This window comes from Pelmatolapia mariae, linkage group LG6 (assembly GCF_036321145.2).
Source record: "Pelmatolapia mariae isolate MD_Pm_ZW linkage group LG6, Pm_UMD_F_2, whole genome shotgun sequence".
Classification (NCBI taxonomy): domain Eukaryota; kingdom Metazoa; phylum Chordata; class Actinopteri; order Cichliformes; family Cichlidae; genus Pelmatolapia; species Pelmatolapia mariae.
The window spans coordinates 9738133-9758985 of record NC_086232.1 but is presented as its reverse complement, the minus strand read 5'-3'; the positions used below and the strand labels follow the sequence as shown (position 1 = coordinate 9758985).

The 20853-nt window shown below is 40.4% G+C and overlaps 1 protein-coding gene across 1 annotated transcript in view; it reads left to right on the top strand.

Moving 5' to 3' along the window:
- Positions 1 to 20853, top strand: part of LOC134628446 (voltage-dependent T-type calcium channel subunit alpha-1I-like) — a 190994-nt gene that overhangs the window by 107833 nt on the left and 62308 nt on the right. The window contains exons 11-19 of the mRNA XM_063475124.1: positions 1129 to 1314; positions 2369 to 2486; positions 3450 to 3605; positions 9457 to 9544; positions 12167 to 12333; positions 16486 to 16556; positions 16818 to 17316; positions 18230 to 18330; positions 20172 to 20295. Coding sequence (XP_063331194.1) covers positions 1129 to 1314; positions 2369 to 2486; positions 3450 to 3605; positions 9457 to 9544; positions 12167 to 12333; positions 16486 to 16556; positions 16818 to 17316; positions 18230 to 18330; positions 20172 to 20295 — 1510 coding nt within the window. The remainder of the gene's footprint in view (positions 1 to 1128; positions 1315 to 2368; positions 2487 to 3449; positions 3606 to 9456; positions 9545 to 12166; positions 12334 to 16485; positions 16557 to 16817; positions 17317 to 18229; positions 18331 to 20171; positions 20296 to 20853) is intronic.

The following is a 20853-nucleotide window of genomic DNA, read 5'->3' as shown; positions in this document are numbered from 1 at the left end:
GTCTAATGATGAAGATGAACACTTTTGGCCTTGTGCTGCAGCAATAATTATCTGCAATATTACTTGAAAATGATCTTGAGCAATATTTCTCCAGGCTTTCAGAAGGTCTGACAAAGTTTTCCTTCGGCCACTGGATTCAAGATTTTCAATTCATTGCATGTACAGGGTTTGCAGGAGAACTAAAGTACGGTTTCTCTCTCAGTCTAGTATAGAAGGAGAATTATGAAAAGGTAAAAGGACACTCCAGGGAATATAAAATAAATCAAGCCTATGTGCATTAGTCCAGTAGTGCAAATACAATAGCAAAGATGTGTTGTGTTGAGTCCTTGTGTGCGACCAGCTAAGATAAACCTCTTGAATGTGTTACAGTCCACTGCTAGTGTGTGTTGAAAATGGACGCTTTCTCATTGATTTTCAATGCAGTCCTTGTACTTGACTATTTTCAGAGGAATGTTGTTAAGCCACTTAACATTGAATCATTCATGCTTTAAAATAAGACACCTAATGCAAGTGATGAACCAGGGCTGTGTACACACGATGGACTACAGAGCGAAGAAGCAGTTAGAAATTGTTTTTTTAGGCATTAAATATGTTCGCATTTCTTGAGTCTTTAGTTCCCATGAGCCAAAATGTTTCAGACAGTTTTTTCTACTCTTTGCTGTGTGTGATGTCAGTGAGACTGGATATTCATCATATGGTCATCTCAGGCAGGGCAGGTGTAGTCGCAACCATAGCCACCGTTGAAACATGTTTGCAAGAAATGAGCAAAATACAAAACAAAACACTTATTCTTCGTCCTCATAGACTCGCAGCAATCGTTTGCGGTAAAACATAGGTCTTTTTAAAAATATTAATATTAAATATTAAAACAAAAGATTTTTTTATTCATATAATTAATTGAGGAAATTATGCTCTGTATGAACTGAATGTATCATGAAATTTAAAATTTTTGTTGTTATTATGCAATAAAACCAAAATGTAAATGTTATTATAGTTACATGTAAAAGTACTTAAAAATCAGCACTTTGGGCATTTTTTCATTTATGCTTTATGTACATATGTGTTTTTTTTATTTACATGCTATGTTAAAATGGACATTTAGCAGTATTTTTGTACTTCACCCCTCAGTGTATGTGAGATTATCGGCCAGTCGGACGGTGGTTTGTCTGTTTTGAGGACCTTCAGGCTGCTGAGGGTGCTGAAACTGGTGAGGTTCATGCCAGCTCTCAGGAGACAGCTGGTGGTCCTGATGAAGACCATGGACAACGTGGCCACCTTCTGCATGTTACTAATGCTCTTCATCTTCATCTTTAGGTAAGGTGTACACACTGTGTGATCATAATAAAAGAAGAAGAATGTAAACGGCTCGTTTGATCCGTTTCTTTCAACTGGGTTTTTAGTTGGTGTCAGGAACAGTACTGTGAGACAGATCTCTGTTTCACCCTCTACTTTCATGGTGTGGCACATATTGTCTTTAGATCTACACAGCTCTGTGCTACAATGGTTGCTGACCCTTGATGATCTGGTTAGATTTTAACAAGCATACACTTAAGTAAGTAGAGCAACAAGGGCACATTTGTGATGCTCAAGAACTGCCACAGAACTGCTTTGAGAGTTAATAGGTCCTTTAGTGGGTGTTCAGTGTACACAGTATTTGTTGTCTTTATTTATATTGTTTTCGGATTCGCATGCCACTCACATTCCTGTAATTTTGTTTTGTAATGTCTGAGGAAAATGACCCTGAGATCTCAGTGTGCTTTAAAAAGTCCTCTGTGTGTCTGTTCAGACTCATACACAGGGTTAATGTAAAAGAAAGCAATTGTTAAATTAGATGTTATTTTACATACAGTGTTTAAAAAAAGTAATTAGACAACTTCATTTTCATTGGTTAGATTTTTAAGTTTTCTCTATAACGCCACATTTAATACCCATAATGGCAACGTGAATGCTTTTTTTCTTCAGAAATGTTACTAAATGAAAGGTTTGAGACTGTTGGTGAATGTTTAGTTTGGTTCTTTACATTTTACATGGTCACTGGAGCGGATTCAATCTCATGTAGCCATTCCCCAGCGTCCAACAGCACTCAGGCATTTACAGCCATCTAATTTATTTCAGCTAGGAAAGTCACACAGTACAAAACAAATGATGACACTTAAAAATAAATAAATAAACAAAACTGAATTTACACAGTTAGGAACTGTTAGGATACAGATACAGCTTAATTATCCAAAGCTTCTTTGTGTGTGATTCTAAAAAAGACGATTGTATTTGTATCATGCTTCAATGGATTTAACAAAGATCTGCATTTAATTATTAGTCAGGTACATCAGATGACCCAGTGTATGTTGTGTGGTATATTGTATTGCAGTATCCTTGGGATGCACATTTTTGGATGCAAATTCAGTCTTAAGACGGAGACCGGAGACACAGTACCAGACAGGAAGAACTTTGATTCCTTGCTGTGGGCCATTGTCACCGTTTTTCAGGTATTCAACTTATCATAGCTTTGATTTATATGAGCACAACATGCCTCAAACTACAGTCACACTAGGGTCTTTAAACAGGGTCAGGTTGACAATTACATTTGTGATAATTCATCAGTTAACTGTGATAAATCCAAGCAAATCACAAACATTTTGCTGTCTGCTTACACAAAACTTCACATTGAAACAGTCACATCAACGTTTTAAATTCAGAGTACAGCCAGAACCTGATATATTTAAAACAGAAACTCTGAAATGTTTCTACAAATAGTGACGTAGTTGCTGCTGGGAAGCAGTTTCTTGCTGTTGGCAAAGTTAGCAACCAGTTGAGTTGACTCCGTCAAAGAGATGCAGTGGTGACTGACTAAAATTAGTTGCAAACGGGGATCCAGTGCAATCACCTTGCAACCCAAAGTGGTCACCCATAGCTTAACCCTTTCATCCATGAGTTATGACAACCTCAATCGGGATTTTTTTATTCATCTTTAGGCATGAAAAAACCACAGGAATGATTTTTGAACTTCATTTTTTAAACATGTACTTTTCAAAGAGTTTTTTACATGTCCACTTAGGTGGACAACGCTGGCTGACCAGTGGGTGGCAGGGTATGGAGTGACACATCAGTGTCCAATGTAGTGGTTTATGTGCAAGTATACCATCAACACTGACACAAATACAAGAAAACAGCCTTCAGTGGAATAGCTGTCCACTGTAGTGACCACTATGCGTGAGAGGGTTAAGGGTGCTGCATCCTCAACCTCTGGCCAACCAGCTGGTCACTGTAACTACTTCCAGTTGGTCAGTGAAAAAGTTCTGTTTAACCAACCAGCCAAATTGATTTATTGGTCACAAGGATGTTGCAGTTCTATTTTTACTCTAGCATGACTAGAGTCGTTTAGCGTTTAACAATAAGTAGGTCCTTTTTGTGTTACTAACCTCCTACGTCTGTCTATGCAAATCTCAAAGATTCTGACCCAGGAGGACTGGAACGCAGTTTTGTACAATGGTATGGCAGCGACCTCACCGCTTGCTGCTCTGTACTTTGTGGCCCTCATGACATTTGGAAACTACGTCCTCTTCAACCTGCTGGTCGCCATCCTGGTTGAAGGCTTTCAGGCGGAGGTAAGGGGTATAGGTCAACCCAATGCTGACTGCTGCCACATTTCAAACTGCATGATGTAAGCTTGTTAATCTTTTAAGTGTTACTCGTAGGGATGGGTATCGTTTAGGTTTTATCCGATACCGGTGCCAAACCGGTACTTTTGAAACGGTGCTGGTGCTTAAACGGTGCTCAAACCGGTACTTAAAGAATGGAGAACACAAAATTGGTCCAAAAACCTCTCATGTTCATCTTTTTTTTTTTTTTCTGTAAAAAGATAACAATGTTAGCCTTTTCTGCAGCTATAGGGCATATATGGTATCACTCTTGGTTGGAAGCAGTGCTTAATCCAGAGGTTCCCAAAGTGTGGGGCCCGCCCCCTAGGGGGGGCGCAGAGCCATTGCAGGGGGGGCGCGGTATGAAAAGAAAAAAAAAAAAAAAGAACGCTTGGACACTGCTAGCATAATGGACAGGTTTTTGACGGGGCTCCCACACAAAGCAGGAGATGAAGCATCGCCAAATATGTTTCCAAACCAACTAGAAAATATGGTGAAGCATATCTTCCCTTTGGCTTCACCTGCACAAGTGCCAAGGTAGGTCTCCCCTGCAAAATTAGTTTTCCCTGCGTCGGGAGCAGCGCTGGGCTCTCCAAATCACGGACAAACAGGATCCCACATTCTTGATTTTTAGTTCACAAACACTTCTTGTAATGACTAACTACTCCTGACATGTTGGAGATGTTAGCTCTTTATACAGTAAAGTTACAGCGGGATACAAATAATATCAGGCTGATCCTGCCACGATTTGTTCCCCCCAGTTTAAATCACGGACAAACAGTATCCCACAGCTGTTTTTGTTTTTGAACCCATTTTGCACAGAGAGACATTTTTTGAAAAATGTATTGATAGCAATGTTGAATATTATTACACAGGAAAAAAAACAACTACACGTAAAATAATTACACCGTGACGCCTCTGCCTTTCTAAATGGAGGAACAGTAACTGCGTGTGTGTATGTAAGCGTGTAAAACCTGAAGATAGTCAGATTAACAGTATTTTGTCTCTATCTGCCATTCTGCAATCCAGCTCATGTAAACAATAACGTGGCGCACAGCGTGACGTGAAAAGAGGCACATACCTTTGACGTTGCGTGACGAACTCCGTATTCCTCGTCCACACGTAAACGCAAAAAAGGAGTTTTAAATAATCTACGTTTTCGGTGAATCGCAACGCCGTTTACGTGTTGACGAAAAGCCCAAACGCATAGACACAGCTGCGTTTTCAAAAATACCCATGTAGGTGTGGACGTAGCGTAAAAGAGTTAGTAGTATATTTTATTACTAACTGTAATTTATTGCCGTTTACTTGTATTTGCTTAATAGTTTACTAAATTTTGAGGTGTGAAATAAACCGCAATGGAGTTTGTAAACAAAATATGGGTGTGTGTGTGGTTGGAGGATGTGTTTGTGCGGGGGGGTTTAGGTGGTGGGGGGGGGGGGGCGCGAACATTTTTCTTGTGAAAAAGGGGGGCCTGGCAAAAAAAGTTTGGGAACCACTGGCTTAATCAATGGAAAAAACACAAACGTTGTCCAAAAACCTCTCATGTTTAGCTGTTTTTTTGTAAAAAGATAACAATGTTAGCCTTTTCTGCAGCTGTAGGGCATATATGGTATCACTCTTGGCTGGAAGCAGTGCTTAAACAATGGAAAAAAACACAAACTTTGTCCAAACACCTCTCATGTTTAACTGTTTTCCACTTTTTCTTTGGTCATTTTAGCCTTTTTGGCCAGGGTGAAGGGAGTATCTGCCATCAAACAAGAAGACAGCCGCATGTAACTACTACGGTGTTTGCTAGTTCACCTTACGTGCATTAATGTAATAACGTGGTTAGCCTACTCAACGTAAATTACACACGAACAACATTAAGCTACTCACGCAGAGAAGAACAGCTGCTGCTGCCATCATCATCCATCATTTCTGCTACACTGGCAGGGCTAGGGGCCAGGACTCTACTCTTCGGGTTCTTGGGGGATGTTGCTAACTCCAGGTCCGATAACAGGCACCACACCCGCAGTAGATGTGCACGGCGTGAGGTCTCACAGCAAGCTATCAAACACGGCGCATTTCTCGGCTTTAAAAAAAAAACCCGCTATGCGTCGCCAGGTGTTTCATCAGATTTGAGGTGTTACCTCCTTTGACAGTATCACAGTATCACCTTAAAGTACTTGTTGCAGGCTGCTGAGTTTGCATCTTTTGCTGTGAAGTACAGCCAGACTTTTGACCGCTTCGCCTTGGGCATTTTTAATCTGTAGCTCTGCTCTAAAAGAACGTACGTACCTGGACCCGCCTACTATCCTCGGAAACGTAAAATGATTGGCTAGAATTGGCTCAGGAAAAAAAAGCACCGAAATAAAGCACCGAAATGTGCGCTGCTTTTCGGTCTGGTTACTACCGTTTATGTCAGAACCGGTGCCATCATGGCACCGGACACCGGTACCCATCCCTAGTTACTCGTCTAAAATTATTAATCCAATTCTGTGTTCATCAGTAGTGAAATATTTCTAATTATTATTGTTGTATTGGCCTCTAACAGCCACCAGAGAAACTCAATAAATGAACATGATTGTGTCTGGCAATAATTTAATTAGTTTAAATAAGTCCAAATTATACCATGACTCAATGGAATAATCGTATAAATTGATGGAGGAGCACTTAGCTCACAGATATTTGAAAACATCCACCAAATAAGTGCCACATCTCTAATATCGTAAAAAGCACGGCCTCGTAAGCTGTTTGGTGTCTCCTAAAAACATTTATTGCCGCCTGTGATTTAGATACATTTTCAAACTTTGGCACTTTTCCTCTATTTAACTTGACCCGATGCTTGCACTCCCTGCACAGTGATCTCTTGTGTGGTCCACTGATATCAGTCTGTCTGTGTCTCTCAAACTGAAGACTTTGACCTTTGGCAAAGACCTTCACAGCTAAAATAAACCGAGCTGTTGCCCTCTGTTGATTTCCATAATCACAGAATTGAGCAGATTTACATGTTTCCAGCATGTCTACACAGTCAACATTTCAACTGTTTTTCAGCCATCCATCTTATGGCATTTGACAAAATGGATTAAATTCTATTTAAATCAGACTGTCTGCACAGTCCATGTAACATATGTAATGTATTGCTTGCATTTGAACACAGCTCAAAATGTATTTTTGTGCTTTAAGTCTGTTTTTTTTTTTTTCGTTTTATGCATACAGCTGCAATGACTGTGTATTGAGCTGCCAAAACTCGGGTGACCTACAATCTAATGTGCCTCAAGTGCAGTATGGATATTATGCTGCATCATCTTTTATCATTTCCTGTTACATAATAAACTCAGCAGAGGGGCTTTACATGCTAGCTTCTTTACATAGATGTGTAAAACCTCATATATACAGTTTTAAAGTTGACTGTATCATCAGTCAGGCAAGGATAGAAAAACGTTACACACATAATGTTCAGAGTATTTGCTCTGTGCACTAAATATGGCGACTTCTATCAACATTAAACCCATTACATCCATAAAAAACATATTTCCTGCAATACTTCTTTTGAATGTCAAACTGTTATCACAGTATAAGCAGGAACTGAAATGATGTACAGTGGGGGAATCAAATATTTGACACTCTGATAAAGAAATGAACAATCTGTATTTTTTTTGGTAGGTTCATTTTAATGGAAAGAGACCAAATATCAATCAAAAATCCAGAAAATACACATTACATAAAAGTTTTACATTGATTTACACACCACTGAGCGAAATAAATCTTTGATCCAAAAGATGACTTAGTGCTTGATGGAGAAACCCTTGTTGGTAAGCACAGGCGTATGATGTTTCTTATAGTTTTTCAAAAGATTTTCTCACATTTCAGGAGAGTTTTTGTCCCTTTAGTTTTCTTGGGTGACTCTTGCAACTCGAAGATTCAGCTCCCTTCACAGATTTTCTATAGGACTGATGTCTGGAGGCTATGCACTGATCTTAATGTTCTTCTCCTTTGTTGCCTCGGCTGTATGTTTTGGGTTATCGTCATGTTGGAAGACCAATCAATGATCCATCTTCAGGATGGAAGAAAGGAGAGCGGAGGGAGGGAAGGAGGTTCTCATCCAAGACTTTATAGTACATGGCCCCATCGATTGGCCCCTCAATACGGTGAAGTTGTCCTGTATCTATACCAGCCCCAAAGCATAATTTTCACCTCTGTGCTTGACTGTGGGGTAGGCCTTCTTTATGTCATTCTCAGCATTTTTCTTCCTCTGAAGATGGCGGGTCGAGTTTATGCCAAAGAGCTCAGTCTTGGTTTCATCTGACCAAAGCACTTTCTACCCTGTACATGTGGCTTCTTGAGCAGGGCGACCTTTCAGGCGCTTCAAGATTTCAATCCCTCACGGTGTACTGTGGTCCCAGCTGCCTTCGGATCATTTAGAAGCTCCTCACGTGTAGTTTTGGGCCAATTCACCGCCTTTCTCATGATTATCCTTAACCCATGAAGCAAGATCTTGCATCAAGCTCCAGACTGAGGAAGGTTGATGGTCCTTTTATATTTCTTCCATTTCTGACTAATCGTACCAGCAGCTGTCAGCTTCTCACCAAGCTTCCTCCCTCCTGGTGCAGCTCCACAATTTTGTCCCCGACGTCCTTTGACAGCTCTTTGGTCTTGCCCGTGGTGGAGGAAAGGCTAGAATGGAAGAAAATGATTCTGTGGACAGCTGTGCTTTATACACATAATAAGTTGAGATCAGGAGTGTCTGTAATTCATTGATTAATGATTACTTGATTGTAATACGTGTGCCACATGGACACACAGCTAAAGAGGGAGCAAGAATTATAAATAAAACTGAATTGAATTGAAATGAGAATTCTGGCTTGGTTGTAGGGGATCAAATACGTATTTCACTCAGTGACAAATGTCTAGACCTTTGGTTGATATTCTGTCTCTTTTTGTTAAAACCAAACTACAGTGAAAATTCAGACTGTTCATTTGTTTGTAGGTGAGCAAACTTGAGGTTTGAGAACATGAGGATCTAAATATAGTAAAAGAAATGAAAATCCAACAAAAATCAAGTTTAAAATCTGTTTTCTGCTGTAGAAAAAAAGGAGTGATGATATATATTATTTATGGTCCCACATAATAATAATTAAATACAGCAGAATTTCTGAAGCCATCCCTCTCAGTGGAAAACACTGCAAAAATGATGCTGTCAATCTGCCCTCAGCTGTCAAACGATGTCAGATGATATCATTGGAAAATTGTAGTGTGGTTGAGTAACCCAGTTGAGTTTTCATACACAGATCAAAGCATTACCATATTCATGGCATGTAGCTATGATGTGTGAGTTGGGAGGGAAACATTGACACAAATCACGCGGCTCTTGATTGATCTTTCTGAAATGCCAAAACAAAACCCTGCCATCAGTCATTCGGTCTGTCTCGCTTCCTGCCTTTTATTCTCTCCTTTCTCTCGCTGTCGGCCTTTCTCCTCCAGCTCTCTCCCCTTTCTCCACTCATCTGTTCTGGGTCTACTACTGCGACACACTAGGGATTATTGAGCCAATTTTAGTCCCTCAGTGAAGACTGTAGGGGAAATCCCATTGGTCTTAACCAAGTCTGAGAGGGCTCCTGGAGTAGTGTGTCAGTACTTTGAGGGTTTTACAGACTTATCCTTGAGGAAGATTGTCTGATAGTATGTTTAAATACGTCTGATAGCTGTTGTGAGGGAGCACTGTCTTGCCCTGGAGATTAAAGGTCCGGCGTATGACAAAATCTGAAAAAGAATCTGTGACAAAAATCTTCTAGACCACGAGTCCTGTCTGATAGATTGTTTTTTTTATCTACAGGGTGATGCAAATCGTTCATATTCAGATGACGATCACTCCTCCTCCAACTTTGACGAGAGTGAAAAACGCGACTCTATCAAGTTGTCTGGTAAGGGTAACATCCAAACTTTCTGATTACACTCAGCTGCCATCTTATTAGTACCGCTCAGCTAAAAAAGGAGGTCAGAATGTTTGGTTTTGTTAAAAATGTTTATTTTTAAGGATTTAACGTTAATACCTCAATTCACATACTGTATCATTCATCTCAAAATGGAACAACATGCTCAAGAATCTGCCTGCTCATCGAATTTTAGCTCTTTGTTTTTCACTGAGGCTTATCCAAAGGGAGGCTAAATGTGCTCAACTCAAACCAAGACGGAAGCGTTTGCCAAAAGCTTAAAAACTTGTAAAAATGCAGAAAATAGCCAGTAGTCAACAAAGATGAATGGGATCTGTCTATATCCAGCCTAACAGTAAAAGTGTTGAAGCACTACAGACCTTCTCAACAGACCCAACAAACAATGCAGTTCAGAGAGGATTAAATATGAGTTCAGAGGCTTGAGGATCGCTTCTATACCATCTGAGTGGGCTATGGCTGCACGGAAGATCTGGTCTCTGCACTGCGGTGTAAGCAAAAAGGGAAGCTTGTAGACTCCGTCTTCATAGATGGGAAAAATGCAAGGTTGACTCTGTCTATTCAGACAGGATAGAGGTATACTTTTTCTTTGTTTGGCTTCAGCCTGTTCATATGGGTACATCAAGTTTTCTAATGCACGTGTTTCCTGCTTGTCTGTCCCTGTCTGTCCATCCATCCAGCCAGTTCTTATGAATCCATATAACTATTGAAAACTCTTAAGTTTATTAACACTCGAGAATGAAATGAGTATATTTTTAAAGACAATATGATAATTATGAAAACTAAAATTTCTAATAGGAGAAAGTATAAGTATTTTATGGTCAAAAGGTCACTGCAACTCTAAGTGTGAAGTCCCAAGATACAAGTACAACTGACGTGGGCCCTTATTAAATGGTAAAGGTCCAAACAAACCTATCAGAGAGCAGAAACGTCAGGAGTGGCCAAATCAACAATCTGGTGTATTCTTAAAAAAAGGAATGCAGCAACACAAAAAGACCTCTGAGACCAAAGAAAACAGCTAAAGTGTACGATTGCAGAATTTTTATCTTTGGTTAAAAACACCCTGAAAACATCAAGACAAGACAAAGACACTCTTTAAAAGGTCAGTGGACCACTGTCATAGGCTCCAATGATTCATAAATATCACTAAAGACGGTTTATAAAAAGACATGAGATAGTTTTCCATCACAGGGAAACAAAAGCTCCAGAGCAGTGCTAACAACGTAGCCACCGTCATCAACCACTAAAGACTATTTTTGTCATGGTCCTGGGTCATTTTGGCCCAGCGGTTTAAGTTTCCTTTGTTTGTTGTCATTTTTTGCATTATGTTAAGGATTACTCTGTCCAGTGTTGTGTATTAGATTTCCCTCTGTGTTGTTGCCTTCTGTGTCTCCTCCTGGGTGTCTGCGTTTACATGGTTGTGTGAGTTCTTGTGCCATCTTGTTTTCCCCAGCCTGTCATGTCTGCCTCTCTCCCTCGTGCTCCTCATGTTCTCTCTCCCTCTCCAGTCTACGTCTCTGTGTACTTCCTGTTTTACTTTGATAGTCTCCGTCTGTGTCCGTCATGTTGTGTTGCTCTTCCTCCGTCTCATTATTATCATTATTCGTGTCAGCTGTGTTCCCTGTGTGCTCCTACGGTCCTCGTTAGTTTTCTGTGTATTTATGTCAGAGTCTCCTGCTGTTCCGTGTTGCGTCGTCCCTCATGGTTGTGTGGAATTCTCTGTGTGTTTCTCAAGTGTTTAGCTAACTAGTTTTTCCAGTTTAGTTTTGTATTGTTTATTTCCCCTTCTGTAAATAAAGCCATTTTTGAGTTACGTCCCATTTCCATGAGTCTGCTTCTGGGTCCTCTCCTGCCTGCACACAGCCATTTTCATGACAATTTTGCTTTGGGATCACAGCAGACAGGAGACCTAGCTAAATGTGCAGGATAGCTAATCAGTAGAATTTACCACACTTGTGTTCAGACTTGGCCTTCATTTTTAACCCAGCTGTGCACCTGCAAATTGAATATGAATATGCCTCCAAAACCACCCCTATATCACCCATAACCAACTTAAGAGTGTTGATAGAATAAGGTTTCTGATTTGCTAACTTATTCAGGACAGGGGTGGAGCAGAAATTAGAGCCTATTTGTAACAACTACTATTATCCCCAGCAGTTTATAAAGACATCAAATTAATATTGAGCAGAACTAAGTTCAGCTTGTTGGTTACAGCCGTCGCAGTAGTACCAGTGTCTCATGTTGCCTTGTAGGGAAATGAATGAAATTAATTTAGGCTTTCTCCAGACACTCATAAGATTGGCTTTTACCCTCCATTTTTTCTTTATTATTTTGTTTTTGTTATGTGTCTCCATCCCTGGAGGTTTTCAAATGGAAATATAGTAAATGTAAGGCACCCAGAGACAGCTTGAAAAGAAATGTGTGGGCTATGAGAAACAAATTGCAGTCTTATGACTGAACCCCAGAAATCAACTGAAATTGTAGTAAGTATATGAGAATAGCTTCATGTCTCAGCAGTCAGGCATAAAACTATGACTGAGGGAAGTTTGGATGCTATCACAACACTTTTAACCCATCTGCTATTTTCCATTCTAGACCCGAGGATCTGCACCCTGACACCAAACGGCCACCTGGAGCTGGGTGCCCTTTCAGCACCCAGGGGATCCTACTCCTCGGAGAGGCGGAGCTTCACCATGGAGTCTAGAAAGAGCAGCGTTATGAGCCTGGGCAAGAGCAGCCTGGAGAGACGCTCCCTCTCTCTGGTACTTTATCACACTGTCATACCACAGACGGTCGTGCACACACGTAAACACAACTTCTCAGCCTATTCACAACAAATCATGTGTACTTTATGGTTTACGTTGCCTCCGAGCACTTTTCAACCATTCCTGTTATGACTCTATGAGCTGTTTGCGGCTTTATACAATGACAAATATGTTTTCCTCTTTAGCAGAACGCCTTGGTTTCAAGTTTATATTTAGCGTCAACGATGTCTGTTTACAGATTTTAAACTGGCCCAAAATATGCAATCCATCACAGTGAATGTGTAGTTCAATTCATTTGAAATGTATTTCATTATGTCAGGTTATGGACACAGATGCTTGTAATAAATGTTAAAATACTGACTATAATATAATATAATATAATATAATAATACTGAGATGTCTCGGTTCACCCTGTATAATGACTGTATTCTATGTATGTATATGTCTGGATGTACCTTATTTCCTCCTTAACAGGTGGACCAGGGTGAATGAAACTTTGAATGAATGATGGAGGTCATGCAGCGATTAATAGCATTTACATGTTTTTAAAAAGATTATTATAAATAACACTTCCCTTCATTTTCATAGATCTAATGTTCAGTATTTCATTACCATGTACTAGTGATGTTAGGCTTTCCGTTTTCATCTCTTTCACATGTCATGTTTAGCATGAGTCACCCATCTGTAAGTGTGATGCACATGTTAACACTCCACTCGCCGCTAATAAAAAATTGGGTTGGTTATGTAAGTTGATAAAATTAACAATTACAATTAAAAACTTTTCTGAGCCTTAGGATACCAAATTAATTTTAATTAAAAAAATCACATCTACCAAAACTTCTAGTATCAATCATGTCAAAATGTGTACTTTATGAAGCAGAAATAATAATCCTGCAGCAAAAGACAGTATTGTTGATATTCTTGCATTTATTACGACTAACTGATGTCATCCAAGTGTGCCCCTGTGCCCATAAACCTCAAAGAATACATTCGATTTAAACATGGACAAACCCACCTCTTTAAGGAGATCATCGCTTGAGCGTGGATGCTATTTTTAGATTGATCTCGAAGTCCTTTTCTGAGCACTTCAAGGGTCAAGGATGAATGACCTTAATTAACCCTGAGGGGCAATTTGTTGTACGGTCAGCAGAAACCACAAAAGCATCAAGCCAACAATAAAAACATAATAATTATACCACTAAGAACACACTAAATAAGACATCCAGAATAAAATAGCACCATTAAAAAACAATTATTTATTTAAAAGAATAATGGCAGCTGAGCCAAATGAGGCTTGACCTGCAGGCTAGCAAGCAGCTTGAACTACTTGGATGAGGGTTGGCTGGGAGTGACTGGGCCTAAGCTTACACAAGAGAGGGAGGTCATTCAGGGTCACATCTTCCAGTCCGTTCTTGGTTTTGAGGTTTAGTGTCTTGTACCGACTGACCAACCAGAATCTAAAAATTAGAATAAAACAAACTCAGAGGTTCTGCCGACATAACAACCACGAAGCTCACAATAAAAGTACATGTGTTGGTCAGCTTTTCTTTAGACAGCATCCACCTGAAGCTCAAAAGGTGGAAAGGTGTTTACACTGCTGTACAAACGCCATCTCTTTAGTTTTTGATGCATTTGTGTCCAAGAAGGACAGCCTACCCGCTCTGTGAAATCCCCCACTGCAGGGTCATCACTACTCGGAAGAGACGCAGTGCCTGTTTTGTCTGCAAACTTAACAAATATGGCCCACCGTGTATTGGATTTGACCTCTTTTGCTAAAGAGCAAGAAAATAAAAAGGGGCAAAAGAACTCTAGTGTGTCAAAATAGCGACTCTTGAACTTTCATTTCATTTTTGGAAGTTGAAAGGATCTAAATCTGGCCACGAGGGCACATGATGAACGATGTCAGTGTGCTGTTAGCAGGGGGCACACGCCATAGCTGGACTCATTTTTTTGCCAAATGTTCATCCTCAAATGACTGAGCACAACAGGAGAACTCAGTACTGAGTGCTTGAATGTTGAAAAGGTATTAGAAACAATAACCTTTCTAACAGGTCACAGTTAGGGCTGGATCCGGTGACCCTTAGTCATGCTGCTTCCCATGATTACACTGAGCACTTCCTGTCTTTTGCAGCACTAGTTTTGTCCTGTTTAGTTTTCACGGTGTCTCTATGTTCTCTTTTTGTTTTTTCTCATCCCTTTCCCCCTCACCACCCGAGCAGCCTCAGGAGAGACAATATAAAGTGCCTCGAGACAACCGCTGCTGTGAATTGGCTCTATATCGATAAAACTGAACTGAATTGAAATGAATTGAATTCACTGTGCACAACCCCTTGAAAGTCAATAAACCAGTGTGCATGCTCCTGCTTGCACTCTTGACCTGATGTATCTGAAGCACCAATAATAATAGCATCCATGCTGCAAGCAGACTTTATGACCACACCTCATGCAGTAGGCACATTCTTGCAAATATTATTATATGGCATCTTAGAATTATATTTCATAGCACTCTTTTGCTATTTATTTATGGGTGACATTTATGTGTGAAAAAAGCTTGCAATTATTGCTAATAAATGACAATTTATTTGCACCATACAGTAAACATTCAGTAATATATATAGTATACATAAATCCACAGCAGGAATTCCCCTATTGTTGTGTCCACTGAACCAGAACTGAAGAAAAACTGAAACAGTTCTACAAGGGCTGGCTCGGCATACAGTTGCCATGGTAACTTCTATTAATTGACTGTTCCCTTCTTCTGTTCATCCGCAGAGAAACTGTGGGAGAAAGAAGGGAAAAAAGGGCAACAGGGAGAAGTAGAGGGGAGGAAAAAAAGATGGAACAGAGAGAGAGATGGTGATGGAGACAAACAGGAAGGATGATTCAGTAATAAAAAAAAAAAGAGGGCAGTGAAAACATGTGAGATGAAAGTCTGTGGTTTAGCAACCGCAGAGGTTATGATGTTAAACACGGTGGGTGTGCGAGATCCACTTCACTGTGAAGTCTCCTCCTCTTCTCTCAGAGCACTCCAGGTTTATTGATATCAGTAGGCACCGGTTACATCACTCAACTAATAAGTGTTCGAGAGAGCTGTGTATAAATTTTGTGTTTTTGGTTGAAGTTTTGTGAGGAACCACTTTTTATCAATTTTTTCCCCCCATGAAATTACACTTAGACTATGAGATGATGTGTTTGTCGGCTGTGATGGAAATTCATCACTCAAACGTTGCATATTGCTAAAAAAGAATGAGCCTCAACACAAACGTTCCTGTAGAGTGTTTGCATGTTGTTTAACTGTGCAGTAGATGTGTGTAATCTAATGTGTGTAATATAAATGTATTGTTCATGTGGGTATTTGTTTGCTTTGATGACAACTATCTATAGCCAGTGACCTTTAGATCAGATTTACATCGCAGAAAGTTGTAACTGCTACGATATGCTTGCAAGTGAAGGCAGCAGCTGTTGTCTGTCACTCGCCGTTCCTCTTGTGCGATCTGCAGTGCAGCTCTGTGTGGACTCAAGTGTTACTTAACATTTAGCTTTCATGCTTCGCTACAGTTTATTTAGAGGACGATGCATAGATTCTCTGGCTCGGGTTTTGATTGGCAACATGTACATTTCCGAGGGTAAAACATATAATTAGAACCATCAGGCTCAGAGGATTAGACATGCGGAAACAAAAAGAACTGTTGGTGTTCCTTTAAGTGGAACTGGCACTCTGGGGTTTGTATATTAAAGTAGATGACAACCTGCAGTGCACTGCAATCCTATTTTTAAAAAGCCCAATTTATACTTCGTTTGTTCAGCTGTTTTATATTTGTTGTTTAATTTGTGGATAATTGACATACACTAACAGCCGCGCTCTTGTTTCCGTTCCATTTTCCTTTTAACCAGTGTTTTAGTGACATTAGTCTCTGGCTGGAATACTGTAAGTGCCGAAAAAGTCATTGTGGAAAAAAAGTCGATCACTCTAGAGGTGATACAATTATCCATTGAATTAAAAATATGAAATTCTAGGAGTGAACAATTTTTTTAGGACTTAGTTTTTATTTGTCATTGCTAATTTTGGGGTGTTTGGGTCTTTGACACCTCACTGAGAGACATTCAATGGATCAGAAACTTCTCTGAACTGCTGCGTTTCTGTTCTAGCGGCACGGTCGCAGTTCCAACTACCACAACTGGGGGCGTCCGTTCCCTCTGCAGTCTGGATGGAGTCGCAGGTACACAGTTAAATTCAGTTGCAACCACTGATTCCAGCTGTTGCCTTAATGAACTTCCAGAACCATTAAGCCGTAATTACCTCCTTGGAAACATCAGACCTTTGATGTTATTTTATTTTCCTATTAGCTTCGAGTCTAAATGCTTAGCACATAAAACAGTATTGATCTCCTTCTGTTGATACAGTTCTACTGACATTTTACAAACCGTTCATGAATATGTATGACCTTTTAATTGTACCTTTAATCACTTGTGCCCTGCAGGTCTAGCTCAAACAGCCTAGGTCGAAGGAGCTATGGGTTCAGTGGATTACCTCCAGTGGGAGGCAGCCTCCGCTTGCACAGCACCCGCTCGCCCCACTCCTACACCTATGCGCCAGAGCAGGAATCCCTTCTTTCCCACCCAGCCCACTCCCATCATCCTCTGCCCCCTCATCATCCACCTCCGCCCCCATTTTTCCTCTCCAGGCATTTTGCAGCAAGGAGAGATCGGCGGGCTCTTTCCCTCGAACTCCCTGAATTGTTTCGGGCAGGTGGACAGCCGCCAGGCCTTCCTCCCATCCACCCAGACGCTGGCAAAAGGAGTGGGTCTGGAGCGGGGGGCTCCCTTACAGGAGGGTCTGTGGCCGGCAGCGGTTTAGGAGTGGATCACCGGGACTGTAATGGCAAGGCACCAGGTCCCCACACTCAGCTTATGGTTGAGGTTTTCCCTCAAGTCAATGCACGCAAGGACAGAACAGACCTTGATGAAGAAACAGACTATGTAAGTGGTTTACTACCAGCTCTCTGAAGCGCAGTGGTTCATTTACTGTGATCGATTTTCAATGATAAGCAGCAGGTCCTTGTTATAGCTGTATTGATAAACAGGAATAACCATAGAAACTCCCTTAATTCTTCTTTATCTCATTATTACTCAGAAATCCAGGCATTAGGGAAGACGCATGGTTGTTGGTGCAAGAAAGATCTAGCTAAATAGCAAACTGTAGACTGTAATGATATGAGGTGACTATAGTAACTTTTTCCAACTTCTGTTGTGCTCCAGTATTTATAATATTGTCATGTTAGTGGATTGGTCAAGTTCAGAAACCCTAGCAACAGCAGCTCATGGTGCTGAACCCATCATTAGCAGTTTAACCATCTAACTTCAACGTTTGCTGCATAGTTTACACAAACTTTAAGGTAATGTGGTGCCACTTTATTTTGGTAATGCTATAGGTGGTGCAGAAGGTGTCAGGTATTCAATATATAGCAGAGATGAGAGACGAAGGAGTCGAGAATGTGTTTGTTGTTGTTGTTGTTTCTGCAGTGAAATAAGAGAGGGCCTTCGGGGCTTTGCTCAGTGATGCTGCTTGTGGTCGATAAATAGAGATTCTTTATATAAATAGAGGTTTTCCCAAAATGCCCTGATTATACTGAAAACCAAAACAAGACATAAATCATCATTATTTTAGGATTTGGTGCAGGAATTTGTGGCAGCAGTGACTTTGCACTTAGTGTTACTTTGTCTACAAACACACTGAAGCCATCTCAGAGAATAGTAATTCATGTATTCTACTTTGGTTGATATTCCTGATAGAATAAGGCATATATTATGATCAGAAAAGTATCAATATTCTAATAATTTAGAGAAATCCGTGCTAATTCCTCTTCTGTATTTTCCCTCCTCTCCAATGAAGAGTTTGTGCTTCCGTATCCAGAAGATGATGGAGGTGTATAAGCCAGACTGGTGTGAAACCAGAGAGGCGTGGTCAGTCTACATGTTCTCCCCTCAGAATAAGTGAGTGCAACACAGATTTAGGTGCAAATTCAAATCTAATGACAGGGTTGCTTGCATGTGATGCCAAACCTATGTCGGTCACGCAGATCGAACACTGTCCTGATGACGTGTTTTTTTTTTCAGTTTTTTATATTTAAACTGAGAAAAGAAAACCCCGAATGAACTTCTTTAAATGACTGTAGAATTCAAAACATTCTGTATGTGGGCTTTGAAATGTACAACAAATGCAACCTTTTAGCGAGAGACATACAAAGAGACAAGCATGTCTCTTAATGTGCCAATACTTGTAATTGTTTGCTCTGGCAAAGTGGTTTTACCAAGGCTCTGTAGAGACAAAGAGGGTGTGGGGAAGAAGGCTCATCAAGCAAGACCAATGGCCCTGAAAAATAAACGTCTGCGAATGTTTTCAGCTCTAGCTGGATAATGTGGAAGAGCAACAAGATGCATAGCCAGAGTGTTGTTTCCACAGAGAAAACTCCTGGTTTCTGGTTTCACAAATAGCTTGTTAAAGTGATGTCGCTGTGTTATTCTCCTCCTAAAGCATTTTCTTTTTCTGAAGACAGAGCGGTAGTCTGTGCTGTTTTCTGTCAGAATTCAATTCATTGCCAGTAGAAACTTCCCTGAAAGCAACATGAAAGAAAAATCACTCAGTCTTCCACTCGCTCACTCACTCGATTCCCTGCGTGCTGATAGCCACTTAAGGGAAGCCGGGCCCCAGGGCTGTGTTTTGGCATCCTGGCAGGTGCCATCTGTCAAGCAAAGGCTATGTGTGTATGTGTGTGAGGATGGCGTCAGACCGTATCGCCGGTAAAGTCTTGTTGCTTGGTTGTACATGTGTTTGGATGACTTTGCATATGTCCGTGTGGGAGCGTGTAAGCTTTCACTCTAACAAGCAATAGAGGCAAACATACTAAAGGAGAAAGAAACCAACATTAAAAGTTGTGTCTTAGGTAGGGTAAGTGCTTACGCCAACACAGCCGCTGGTGATGATCAATATCGGGGGGACAGAGTTGCCAGATTTGAATCAATAGATAAAGAGACAGAGTTCCCAGGTCTTGAGGAAAAGCATTCAGATTAGCACATCGATATCCTCGCCAAGAGAGCGAGTGCAGCAGTAGGTGTATTCAGTTCCCATCAGAGCATGCAGATGAAGTGAGATTGGGTGTGTGAGGGCTTCACTCTGGACCCGCATGTTTTCTTTACTGGTTCTATAGCTGACGGTTTGACAACCCGGCACCCTTCCTGTACCCTTTTTGTCGTGCAAACACTTGTCAAACAAATGTGCAGTGCAAGTTCCCTGAATACTGGTCAGGCTATTTAAACAACTGCTAGGACTCAAGATACTGACGATATAACAAGGAAACAGTAAACAAGTGAACTAGTGCTAAATAACTACTGTAAATTCTGGTAACTCCTGGTATTTTCCCCCAGATCATGATGCCAAACATTTTTTTAACTTTGTTCTTCATTCTAGTTTCATTCACGCTAATATATATACATAAAAAATAACCTACACTGGTTAATAAGATCTGTAGTAGTTGGAAGGAACTTTGCAGATTTTTATGAGGGTTAAGATGTTGACCAATGAAAAAAAACCCAGATGATTTCAATGTGATGAAATTATGTTATGGATGAGTTCTCTTGCTCGATTTGCATCACATGAAATACTGCAAAGAGATAAAATTGTGTTTTCTTTCACTCATAAAATAATTTCCTTTGGGATTTCTTATATATGACATATGTTAACAAAGGAACACAAACTACTGGAGAAAATTTGTTACCTTTTCCCCTTTGCATATCTTCTATGTTCTGTCATGTCACTTTTGCTTTCCTTTTGTTAGGTTCAGACTGCTCTGCCAGTCTATTATTGCCCATAAACTCTTTGACTACGTGGTGCTGGCCTTCATATTCCTCAATTGCATCACAGTGGCTCTGGAGAGGCCAAAGATTCTTCAGGGTAGTCTGGTAAGAGGAATCGCTTTGAATTCATGGTGGATATTTCCAAATACTACTATTTAACATGTACTAAACAGAGCAAGAAGCATGCTGTGTATGTGTGTGTGTGTAGATTTATATGTACATGTGGTTGTTTCATTTTAATGGAGAGAGATAGATCAACCAAAAATGCAGAAAAAGATACATTGCATAGAAATTCTAAAACGATTTGCATGTTATTGAGTGAAATTAGTATTTGATCCCCAAACAAAGCATGACTTGTGCTTGGTGGAGAGACCCTTGTTAGCAAGCACAGCAGTAACACATTTCTTGTAGTTGGTCACCAGATTTGCACGCATCTCAGGATGGCCCACTCCTCTTTACAGAACTCTCTAAATCATTTAGGTTTTTGACTTTAACGTGCTGCTGCTTTGTTGCTGGGGTGGTATGTTTTAGGTCATGCTGGAAGACCTATCTACAATCTATCTTTAATGTTGTGGCTGAGAGCAGGCAGTTCTCATCCAGGATTTTATGGCACTTGGACCCTCAGTGCAGTGAGGTCATTTTGTACCCTTATCAGAAAAACAG